General features: G+C 45.7%; 1 protein-coding gene across 1 annotated transcript in view; it reads right to left on the bottom strand.

Annotated features, from left to right (window-relative positions):
* Positions 1 to 12421, bottom strand: part of Ephx2 (epoxide hydrolase 2) — a 38498-nt gene that overhangs the window by 21016 nt on the left and 5061 nt on the right. Inside the window, exons 2-6 of the mRNA XM_038310297.2 lie at positions 11191 to 11275; positions 6283 to 6442; positions 4194 to 4384; positions 3436 to 3558; positions 112 to 180 (exon numbers count right to left, since the gene is read on the bottom strand). Coding sequence (XP_038166225.1) covers positions 112 to 180; positions 3436 to 3558; positions 4194 to 4384; positions 6283 to 6442; positions 11191 to 11275 — 628 coding nt within the window. The remainder of the gene's footprint in view (positions 1 to 111; positions 181 to 3435; positions 3559 to 4193; positions 4385 to 6282; positions 6443 to 11190; positions 11276 to 12421) is intronic.

Raw genomic sequence — 12421 nt, 5'->3', positions numbered from 1 at the left:
ACCTTGCTATTCCGCTTTGCACACATGGCCCTTGCTATTCCGCATACACGGCCCTTGCTATTCCACATAGCATTTTACGTGCTGTGGTCAGAGAGAACGTGGCTGACTTACCTTCACGGTTACATACCCATGGCTGACCTCATTTGGATTGCAGGGGACTGGCAGAGGGGCCTCAGGAAACTGAAAATATGATGGGCACAGTGTAAGACCCCAGACATCACCTCTGCCACCCCTCCTGAATGCGTCCTGGTGGTCCTCATGAACCAATCCCCTCCAGTTTGGGCACGGCTGGACTCCATGAGTTGTCTCAGTCTATGGAGTCTTGTGAGTGAGTTCCGGCCAGTGGAATGCTGATAGGAGTACATAGCCCCCTGGTTAAGCCAAGAAAACCCACATATGACTCTCTATAGTACCTCATCTCCCATCTTTCAACTGGGCATCGTGTGTGATTTTGAAAGCCCCCAGTGGAGGACAGTAGGCCCTCTAATGACTGGCTGTGTTCCACAAAGGCCCTGGGGCTCCCAAATGAACAGACTTATAAATCTTTATGGTTTCAGTCCATGCTTCACAGAAATCCTCAGATAGCCCAGGCTCAGGCCAGGCATAACTACTGCCTCTCTGTGATGCTCTGTCAGAAGGGGGTCTCTCTTTAGTCAGCTGCAGTCCAACTCTGTGCCTGTCTTCAACTGTTCAAGTTCCCACCGTAGAGTTCCACAGACTGGGCATTTTCAACAACAGACTGCTATCTCCTCAGTTTGGGGGGAGAGAAGTTTTAGATGAAAGGTGTTAACAGGGCCAGTTAGTTTCTCCTGAGACCTGACTCAGTGTTTATAGATAGCTGTCTCCCTCTGTAGCCTCATGTGTCACTCTGTGGGACAGTGGCTTAGTTTCTACTTCTTTTTTTTTTTTAAATGTTATTTATTAATTATTTATAGAGTGTTCTGCCTGCATGTATTCTTGCACACCAGAAGAGGGCACCAGCTCTCATTACAGATGGTTGTGAGCCACAATGTGGTTGCTGGGAATTGAACTCAGGACCTTTGGAAGAGCAGGTAGTGCTCTTAACCACTGAGCCATCTCTCCAGCCCTAGTTTCTACTTCTTACATGAAAGGGCCATATCATATTAGGTTGCTCTTCTCCCTTCTGGTCTTCTGTTGCCTTAATCACCTCTTCTAAGGCTCTGTGTTGAAATCTAATCACATTCTGAGATACTGGCCATTGCCATTTCAGTATATGAATTTCCGAGAGCTCATCCCGTAACAGCCTGTGTCTTGGGCCTTGTCCTTGTCCACAAGAGACCCTGGACCTGTCTTTGGATAACATCTATGTACGGAGGAAAGTTCCAGAATACTCCCTTCTTTACCTTACTGGTGTCAGTTCCCAAAGCATCAATAGCAGAGGGTGAGCTACTGAGCACATGGGCCAGTCCGTCTCCTCCTGACTGAGCCCCGACTGCACAAGCTACACCTGCCATTTCAAGTGCAGATGGGCCCACCTAAGAAAGCCGTCCTCTAATGTGGGGGCCTTAAACTCTGGAATCTAGTCCCCCTTGTCAGAGAGAACAGCTCAGAAAGTGAGTCCCACCCGGGTTATGCTACACTATAGACGAATCTTAATGACATTACACCAAAGGAGAAACAAGCTAAAAATGAGAAGTCATACTGTGTGATTCTACGTATCGGAGGCACCTGGAAATCTGACTCATAGAAACAGAAAGCGGAGTGTAGATTGGGGACCGTGTGAGTGTTTATTTAATGGAACACAGTTTGGGCTTTTTTTAAAATGGAAGAGTCTGGAAGCAGACGGACCGGGCTCCACGCCGTTCAGAATGTACCTAATGCCTCCGAACAGCTCGCTTTAAAATGACCACGATAGTAAGCTTTATGTTAAGGTATTTTACCACAACTTGGAAGTATTGGAGACAGGGAGATGATTCTGACCCTCCCTTGTAGCTTCCTGTGATGTACAGTGCAGTGGGAAATCGTCAACTATTGTTTGAGGTCACTGAGAAGCTGGCTCCTGGACTGGAGCTGCCCGCCCCCATTTCAGACACAAGCATGTTTATCTCAAAATGTCCTCCAAAGCTTCTTTTCTGGGGTTGGGCTGCAGCCCTACCCTAATTCTGTGGCAGGGAGGGAAGAGAAGAGCCCAAGGGAAGGAAGACAGCCCAAGAGTGAAAACTTAATTAGTGAGAAGGTGCACCACTTCCAACGCAGGGTCACTACTGTTTACACCGTGATGTAAAGGCACCTGCTGCAGAGAGAGAGAGGAAGCTCAGCTGAGAACTCCAGCTCACTTCCTCGTCTTCCCAAGATGGTTTCTGATGCATGTTAATGAGCCCCTGATTTGATGATGTCACCTTCCTGCTGTTCGTTCTTTCTCTCTGGAGCCTCACCACTGGGGACGCTCTGCTCTGCCTGGGACTCTATCAGAAACTTCCATTGGTTGCCTTAAAGGGACTTCCCAGATGATTTCTGCTAGATGTCCGAGTACCTGGTTTGGTGATGTTTTGATATTTGTCTGTCTGTCTGTCTTTGGCTATTTATTGTTTCCCTTTGGCTTGCTACATACTCAGTAAGCTCACTCATTCAAAACCCAAAGTATGGTTATATAGCAGATCATTCTCGGGACCGTACAGCACACCTCCCCACACCTACGGGAAGAAAGGAAGGGTGTGGTCCACCTTCCTAATTTTTAGGATGGGAGTCTAGCTCACTGGGAGTAGGAGACAAACTAGGTGAGGGAGAGGAGCATATGGATGCTTCGAACCAAGTCTGTCTCAGTTTCCACTCTGTTCGTAAGACTTCTAGGCATAGAAGGAACAAGCCAAGCTTGGGCAAGATACTTGAGGTCATGCAGTTGTTTACTCTACATTTTACTTATCAATTAAATTTATTTTATTAAAGAAATCTATTTATTAAAGATGTAAGCCGATGTCTTATAAGTTGAGTTGTGTCTTCCCCTGAGGCTCATATGATAAACTTCTAAATCCCAGCATCTCTGAATATGAGTGTATTGATTGACTTGACTCTGGTCAGGGCTCCAAGGGTTGGCCTGTCCCCACGTCCCCAGTGCTGGGATTTCACGCATGCCCAGATTCCATGTGAGTGCTAGAGATCACATTCAGTCCTCGGCCTTGCATGGCAGACACTTTGTCAGCTGAGCCATCTTTAGCCCTTAGGTGCCTTTCTCTTGTCTTAGTTTCCTGACTTGCCAAAGGACAGTTTAAACTCTTGCTCACTGGCTGCACAGGAAGAAATGGGTGGACGTTGGTCAGGGGTGTGGACTGCCTGAACCATGGGCAATGGACTCCTTTTGCCCCCAAATCCCTCACAGAGAAGTGAGAGAGCAGCACCTCGGTCTCCTTGCTGTCTTCTCCCCAAACACTACAGAAGAACGGCAGGAAGCCAGACCCTGCTCAGACCTAAAGTTACCTGTGTCCCTGTGACCTTCTCCAGTTCTCTCAGAGCAGTGTCTGTGTCACGGACCAGGATGGTGACCATCCCCATTTCTCGGGCTGGCTTCAGATTGCTCCCAAAGTCATCTAGGAAAACAACCTGGACCCAAACAGTATGAGCATCAGCCAGAGGAAGCATCTCGTGTGAGCAGAACATCAGAAGGAAACACCTGTGAATGGCTCCAGGGACAGCTTTATGCTGAGGAGATGAAGGCCAATCTCCTCAGGGATGGGGCTCTAGGTTTGTTTTGAGCATCTCGTGGTGAGGTGGGTCCAGCAGGAGGAAGGAGAGGGACCTTATTCCAGTCAGCCTTTAAGATGAGAGGAGGTGAGCATAATACAGCATTTCAGCAGAGTCACTCTTAGGACCCTTAATAAACAGAAGGATTCAAGTAGGCCAGGATGCTTGGACAGGGAGATTATGGCAGAAGGAGACCCACTCGTAATCACTAGCTTTGTGTTCTTGGCCAAGTCTCTGGGGGCCTCTGTTTCTTCATTAGTAAACGTGGAAAGCTGCTCTAACATTATCTGACGGCATTGCCACTGCACAAAGAGCCACATCAATGGTATGTTCTAGACTGAGCTATGGTCAAAAGCATCCCTCCTGACACAAGAAGAATGGGCCTAAGACCAGGCTGCCAGGCCTCAAGTGCACCCCAGTCTGTCAACTCCATCAGTCCCTTGTTGCAAGATCTCTGTGACACCCTTTCCCCTGAAAAGGGAGTGTCTACTCACCTCATTGGGTTGGGCCTTCAGGGTTTCCAGTACAAACTTGTAGATCTGAGGCTCGGGCTTCATCAGGCCAACCTGACAGGACTCAATCAGGAAGTCGAAGTGCTGGCTCAGATCACAAGTCATCTGGGCCAAGCTGCCTCGCTTGTCACTGTCGTCCAGCCAGTTGTTGGTGACGATGCAGGTTGTGAATCCTGAGGTGGGGAGTTGCCAGGGAGGGGATCAGCTATAGGGGGCGATATTCTCGATGCCTCAAAGGGGTCCCTGAGAATTGGGAAGTCCCTACCGCGGGCTCCTGCTCACAAACGTCAGTCTCTGCATACAGAGATTTCGTGAGAGAAGTTGAAAAAGAATCGTCCTTCCCCACGAGCACCTACCTCCTGTACAGTCCTAAGAGCAAGCGAAGACCGGAGCTTTCTGAAGATCACTCTCCACTCCCTGACACTATCACCTCATTTTATAAGGGTGTCTTAAGTTTCATCAACATGTGGGGTCCTCTCCACTTCTGTGGCCGGCAGGGAAGATGTTCCTATCTCATACTGACAACTGGACATGATACATGCTGCTCAGAGCCCACAGTGAAGCTGGGCACTCCTACGGAGTCTATACTAAGACTCTATACTGAAAACTCTGCTTGTGTTTAAAAACTGCAACCACCGGGGTGCGTAGGGTAACATGAACCAAGAAGGAAATTCAGTTCAACACGACTCAGCAGCCCATGTTGGTTCAAACTTCTAGAGTCTGACCCCAGGCAGTTTTACTTTTGCCATATTTGAGCACAATTTTGGAAAAAGCTTCTGGATGATAATTAACCCAATGTGTGTACAACCAAGTTTAAGACACATTTACATTGAAGCTCTTGACAAAGTCCACGTGGCTGAGATAAGCATAAGTTTGGGTGATTCAAGTGTGGCCTGACCCTACAGATGGCACAGGCCACCGGGCTATTAACTACATTCATTCCCAGCTTTCTGGGCGGAAAAGAGGTATCCATCTTTCTGTGAAGAGGCAACCTTGTGTGTTTAATACTCTTGGTTCCTTTAGTGCTTATCCATGAGCGCAAAGACCTTGTGCCATCTACAAAAACAAAAACACCTGCCCCGAGCATGGCGAACTGAATTCCCATGTCAAAACAGAAGAAACAAAGACAGAGATGGCATCATCTCCTGGCTCTATCTACACAGCCGAGCAAGACACAGAAGGTAATGGAAACGAGACAGATGAGCCTATGGCGAGCAAAGAGCCATGGATGTGGGCTGGGCTACGGCTTGACTGTGTCTCCTAAAAGTCGCAAACTCAATTCCTACTGTCATAGAGCTAGTGGGCAGAGGTCTAACAAAATAGCTGGGTCACAAGAGCTCCGCCTTCATGACGGAAACCAGTGCTTGTTGTAAAATAACAGGAGCTGCAGGCGAATATCTTGTCTTTCGGGCATTCACACTCTGTTCTGCCCTTCCCTTTCCCAGTCTGATGAGCCACAGCATGAAGACCCTCACAGATACAGTCCTCTCCATCTTGTGCTCCTTTGTAAACTCTCTAACCCCAGGTCTTTTGTTACAGCAGCACAGATGGACTGAGTCAATGACATGAGTCTGATGAGACAGTTTCATTGATGCTCTCGAAGAAGAGGCAGGCACTACAATAAAATGCCTGCCCATGCATGGATGTGACTTCGTATCTTAGACTGCATGACATCATCCCGACTCACACCAGTTCACAGCACTACTCTGACCCTCAAAGACTGGAAAAATCAGAGTTGCTTAAAAGCCTCATGTTAAAATCTGTGGCAGAAGTTTGGTCATTTGGATAATTATTGATACTAATTAGTAGCAATGAAAGGATAGAATTTTGTTCATAAAGCAGTAACTGATCATTGCTTTATTATATAAAATTATATCATTTCCCAGGGATCCTAACAGTAAGCTAGTTAGCAAGAGTTTTCTCATGTAGTAAAGCTGGTTCTGGAGGCTTGCTTTAAGGGTGTGTCAGATCTGTGACCTTGAGACGTACTTAGCTGTGTTCTAACCTCAGCTTTCCCAGGGCTCTGGTGTAGTCAGGCCACGCATGGAATGGGCAGCACAGAGTCTCTCACCTTTCTTTCTGAGAGCAATAGCTGCCTGGAGCATGGGGCGGTTGATGCTTCTTGCTGCCATGGCTTGATTGAATATTTGACTTATGGAGAAATCCTCAGGTAGGCTGGTTCCAGAGGCGCTGGAGCGCTTCCTGCAGCTCTCTTCCATGAGTGGTGCCCACTGTAAAGCAAACAGATGTGGGAGGTAGCAGGGCCAGTGGTTGCAGCCTTGGAGAAGTCTCGGCAGCACCACGAAGTTCAAATGTGTGCATTCCAATCCTGGGAGCAAGCTCCCCGAGAGAAAGGACAAAGGTGAGCTGCACTAGAATAACAGAAGCTGGGGAGCTCAGAAGCAGGCGAAATTCCTTCCCCCCAATTCTGAAGTCTGTGACGGTCAAAGTCAAGATGCAGACAGACTGGTGTCTGTTTCATAGATGGTGCTGCCTGCTCACTTTGCTCAACAGAGAAGGACCTAAGTAATCCTCTAGGGTCCCTTTTCCAATCTCTTCCTGAAGGGTTGTACTCTCCTGACTTAGTTACTTTCCTGTTAGTGGTCAGAAGCTTAACATATGAATTGGAGAATGTTGTGAAATATATGTTAAGTAGGCAAAGGCGTGTTATATTTGTTTATGCTGCATTTGTTCAATGATAAAAAGATGTGTTACATTTGTTTATGCTGCAGTTGTTTAATTATGAAAAGACATGCTGCTTCACCATGCCTGTCTAAGGGGCCTTAATAAAAAGCTGAATGGCCAACAGCTATACAAGAGAGAAATCTGTGTCAGAGAGAATAAGTAGGAGGAGAAATCTAGTTTCAAGAAGGAAAGAGAAGAAGAGGAAGAGGAAGAGGAAGAGGAAGAGGAAGAAGAAGAAGAAGAAGAAGAAGAAGAAGAAGAAGAAGAAGAAGAAGAAGAAGAGAATGAGGGAGAAAGCCGCCTGGGGCCAGAAACCAGACATCTGCCAACCAGCCAGACACTGGAGAAAAAAGGAAAGTAAGACATAAAGCAAAGACCTGAGGCGAAAGGTAGATAAAGAGACACGGGTTGATTTAAGTTAAAAGAACTAGCCAGAAACAAGCCTAGGCTAGGTCAAGCATTCATGACTAATAATGCGTCTCCATGTGATAATTTGGGAGCTGGTTGGTGACCCAAGAGAAAGCCTGCCACAGGTCACAGACATTAAGATAACAGCCAGCCTTCAAAGAGAAACTACACTCATGACTACTGATATGGTCTGAACAAACAATGTCCTCTCACTGGAACATTGAAGTCCTTGAATCTTAGAATATGACTTTTGGGGACAAGGGCTTTAAAGATGAGGTTTAGGTAAAATGAGATCATTAGGATGAATTCTAACTCAATAAGGTATACATCCTTAGAGAAAGGGATCAGAGGAGGTCGTGATGCTATCATTTAATAGGGGTACTACACTCCAAGTTTGATCCAAAGGGCTGCATTATTGGCGCCTTTGGGAGATATGGGGGTGAGAGGTCCTTATGTGATTGGGAACATATGCTAGGGATGGTTGGATGGCAACTGCCCACCCTAGCAACTGCCCACCCTCTCTCTCCTAACTGATCCATAAGCTGTGCAGCCTATACCAGATGCCCAACACTATGAGCTGTCTAGTTTTGGACTGGACTCTTATCTGTGAGATAAATAAATATTTTCCCTTTGTAAGTTAATTGCCTCTGGTATTTTATTCTAGCAACATAAAGCTAATCCAAAGAGGGAAAACCATGCATTGATACAGTGAGAAACTGGCTGTCTGCAAAAAGAAACCCCACAAGAAACCAATCCCTTTGTAACTCTAATCTAGAATTTTCAGTTTGTTTCAGCTACTCAGTCGGAGGCATTTTACTATGGCAGCTTATGACAGACTAAATGTCTTTATCCCACTAAAAATGAGTGTGTTGAAGTCTTAACCTTCAGTGTATATTATCTGGAGGTCTGGGCTTTGAGAGATGATTGAGTCATGAGAGTAGAGTTGCCATGCATGGAACCCTAAAAAGATAGGGGAGCTTGCTTTTTCTCCTACTAGTATACAGGAGGAAGAAGGCTTACTGGAATCCAGAAAGAGCACCTTCCCAGGCACCTTGGGTTCTCTAGCCTCTAGAAAAATTAGAAATGAACACCTGATAATTTGAGTCACCCAGTCTCCTGCAGTATCTTTATAATAGCAGCCTAAGCTACAACACAGCCTGATTAATCTCACTGCAGAATGAATCACAGTATAATACCCCACTGCAACACTATTCATGAGACTCTCAAACTAAAAGCTACCCAGAAGCCCAGCAATCTCAGAATTCACAGCGTAGGGCACGTCCATACAGTGGGCCCCCAGTGACCCCCCAATAGCTGAAAAATAAACTATTGCTAATGCCTGCAATAGCATCTATGAACACCACATACACAAAGCCAAGCAGAATATGCCAAACAGCAAAATTCCCCTTGTCCAGATGCTAACACAGGCAAGAATGATTTAGGTTAGGAACAACAAGGCAGCAGTTGCTTGTGGAAAGGTCGTGTCCATAGGAACATAGAGAGAAGGCCCCACTATGCTCCCCATGTGTTTTGACCTGGTGCTAAAGTATGAGTGTGTTCAGTTTGGAAATCTTGGCCAGAGCTACATTGTGTGCACCCTTCTGCTTTCATCCTGCACATAAATGGTGTGAAGAGTCCAAGCTCACTTCCGCATTGTTTTGTTTTGTTTGTTTGTTTGTTTGTTTTTTGGTCAATTTGAGACAAACTAGGTCATCTGGGAAGAGGGGAGGAACCTCAGTAAGAAAATCCCTCCATCAGGCTGTCCTGTGTGCAAATCTGTGGGGCATATTTTGGATTAATGATTGATGGGTCCTGCCCACTTCAGCCAGTGCCACCTCTGGGTGGGTGGCCCTAGGTGCTACAGAAGAGGTAGCTGGTGTAAGCCTGGAGAATAAGCCAGTAAGTAGCAGCCCTTCATGGTCTCTGCTTCTGTTTCTACCTCCAGGTTCCTACCTATGTTTGAGTTTCTCCCCTGACTTTCCTCAGTGAAGGACTGTGACCTGTAAGCCAAATAAACCCTTTCCTCCCTGAGTTGCTTTTGGTCAAGGTGTTTATCCCGATAGTAGAAAGCAAAGTAGAACAATTTCCAAAGATAATTTTTTTTTTGGTTTTTTAAGACAGGGTTTCTCTGTAGCTTTGGAGCCTGTCCTGGAACTAGCTCTTGTAGACCAGGCTGGCCTCAAACTCACAGAGATCCACCTGCCTCTGCCTCCCGAGTGCTGGGATTAAAGGCGTGCGCCACCACAGCCCGACCAAAGATAATTTCAAAAGGACAATTCAAGCTTTAGGCATCTTTGTCCAGGTATAATTCAACTTCTCAGACTTCTAGCCCTGTGAGTTTCTAAAAGAGTATAAACAGTTCAGGAATTCTGAAGTAGGTGCATGTCATACTGCTCGCTGGAAATTGACCCCAAACCATCCCATGTCACTGAAGATACCAGCATTCCCCTCCTTATTCTGAACAATGCCGCTGAAGGTGTTTGTATTGGATAAAGCTTCAGAGATAGTTGTTCCCCATGGCATTGGCACACCTGTTCTTCACTGTTTGTTGTGGTGTGTGCGTGTGCATGTCAGTGCATGTATGATAAAGTGACTGCAAGATTCTCAGCAATACCACATAGTGTGAGCCCTTTCTCTCTCTCTCTCTCTCTCTCTCTCTCTCTCTCTCTCTATCTCTCTCTCTCTCTCTTGTTCTTTCTCTGTTTTTATTAATTTGAAAGTAGGCACACAAAGTACTGGATTTCATCATGGGGTTTTCATAATGCTGTGTCCTTTTTAAATTCAATTAATTTCATCTCAGGGAAACCATACTCACAACATTTCCACCCCTCCCCCCATTCCTCCAACTCTTCCTGTGTTTCTTCTCTTCCCTCTAATTTAGCATAGCGCACACACGTGTGTGCGTGCATGTGTGTTCATATATATATATATGTATATGTATATATGTATATGCGTGTGTATAGGACTGACCACAGGGATCGGATGATCTATCAGGGGTCTCCTCACTGGAGAAAACTGATTCTCCCTTGTTCAGCAGCCATTAATTGTCTGTCTGTAGTCTTCATGCGGTCTTGTGAGATTTTCCTCATCCATGTTGGCATATCAACTGATGACCGCATTGCGCTGGTCTTGTTTAGGCAGTTATATTGAGATTTCATGGCTGCAGCTTCCCTGTCATACATGGAAGACACTATCTTGCGGCAAACACCCTGGTCCTCTGTCTCTTATGATCGTTCTTTTTAACGAAGTGGTCCCCAAATTCTCTGATCGGATAACAATTGTCCATAGTAATATAGTTTTCCCAAAAAGGCGATTTAAAAAACCTGTGGGTTTATAAACAGATTGTTTATAGGCACACAAATTGAGACTCTATCTTATCATAAGGTAATTGAGGATTTGGCACCAGGACCAGCTCCTTTACTGAGCACGGACTGAGTGAAACACACTGTGTCAAGCATTCTCAGGTTTCACAACCCCTTGGGCATGGGTGGTATCATCATGCATCTTACTGATAATGCAATGGAGGTTTCGAGAAGTTAAGTAACTTGCTGTGGTCTTGATATGTAAGTAGGGCCTATAGATTTAAACCCAGTTTCTGACTCCAAAGTCTCCTGCTCTATAGTTATTGAGTTAATGGTTCAGTGGCTCTGTCTTGAAATAGCTACTCTTGTTGCCAAGTTTCCTGTCACAGTTCCTCAGGTTGGCCCAGGCAGACTACAATGCAGTCCGAAACACACTGTCCAGTGTCTTGCTGTTTTGCAAGTTATAGGGGGTTGTGGGGAGGTGACTTAAGAAAACATGATCTTGCCCATGGTGAGTTGAAGGCCAGGGTGGAAACTCAATAAAGCATAGAACCTCCCAAGGGGTCCACACAGTGTGCCCTCACCTGGGAGAAAGTGATCTTCCCTCTCATGAGTTGCTCACTGGGTCCCTCTGGGTATTCCTTCTGGAAGGCGTCTATCAGGAAGCCTCTGGAAGACACAAGGAATATAACCATCACCAGCCACCATTCACATTCAAAGACAAACTCTTGTCAGAAAGACAGGAAGATGTAAGCCAAGGTCAAGTTTTTCCACAGGAAGCCATCCTTAGCTCGCATTTTTCAAAAGGAACAATTTTTTTCCTTAAATTTATTATGTACATATAGTTCCCATTTTATCTTAATCTCTCATTTCTAAAAATATTTCCTGTGTTAAGGTCTGAAGTAGCTCACCTTCAAAATTCCCATGCTGAAGTTTTACCTTCCAGTACTTCACAATGGGGCTATATTTGGAGATGGAATCTTTAAAGTGATAATGAAGTTAATGAGGTCCTAATTTAACACAATTGGTATTCTAATAAAAAGAGGTTATTTAGACATAGACACACACAGAGCACAATGGTGCTAGCTTCAAGTCAAGGACAGGTTTGTTGGAGGGAACCAACTGTCACAAATATAGAATGACATTCTGGATTAAGAATCTGTGGTTTCCGGTCAGTTGGGGCTGAAGAATCAGATGTGATTAACAGGAGACCAGAATCACTGAGGTTAAATCTTCTGGGAGGTATTTCATCAGGGTCAGTACTCAGAAGCTTTTACTGGGGGCAGGGAAGGGCAAGGCTGCATCTCATACTGGCAACTAAGCTTGGCAATCCGTAAGAGTCTCCCAGATGGTATTAGTTTTGATGACATGAAAGCTGCAGGATTAAAGGGGCCATGGAAAACAACTGAGCCTCAGTACTGTGTGGCAGGGTCAGCAGGGAGACCAGCCTCCATTGTAGTACAGGCGCTAGCATATTAGAAGTACCTGGACCATGCTACACCTACCTAGGACAGTGATGGGTGTGCAGTGGCGCCAGCCTGAGCCTATGAGACAAACTGTGTGTGCTGCATCTGGCAGCACTGGGGAAGAAGAGTGTTTAAAGCCACAGGAGCCCAGGAGATCATGAGCGAGTCCCAGATGTCAGAGACTGAACTGTTTACACTGCTGGAGTTGATATTTTCTTTGATCTGATTATACTGTACTCTGGTTCTTCTCTCTTGGAACAAGAAAGCATGTAACTTGTTTTTAACTTTATAGGAGCTCACAGTTAAGAATCTCTTGATTTTTAATGGGAGCTCACCAAGGCCAGCGCGA

The sequence above is a fragment of the Arvicola amphibius genome, chromosome 13 (assembly GCF_903992535.2).
Source record: "Arvicola amphibius chromosome 13, mArvAmp1.2, whole genome shotgun sequence".
In the NCBI taxonomy this organism is placed as follows: Eukaryota; Metazoa; Chordata; class Mammalia; order Rodentia; family Cricetidae; genus Arvicola; species Arvicola amphibius.
This window is presented reverse-complemented; position numbering and strand designations above follow the sequence as displayed.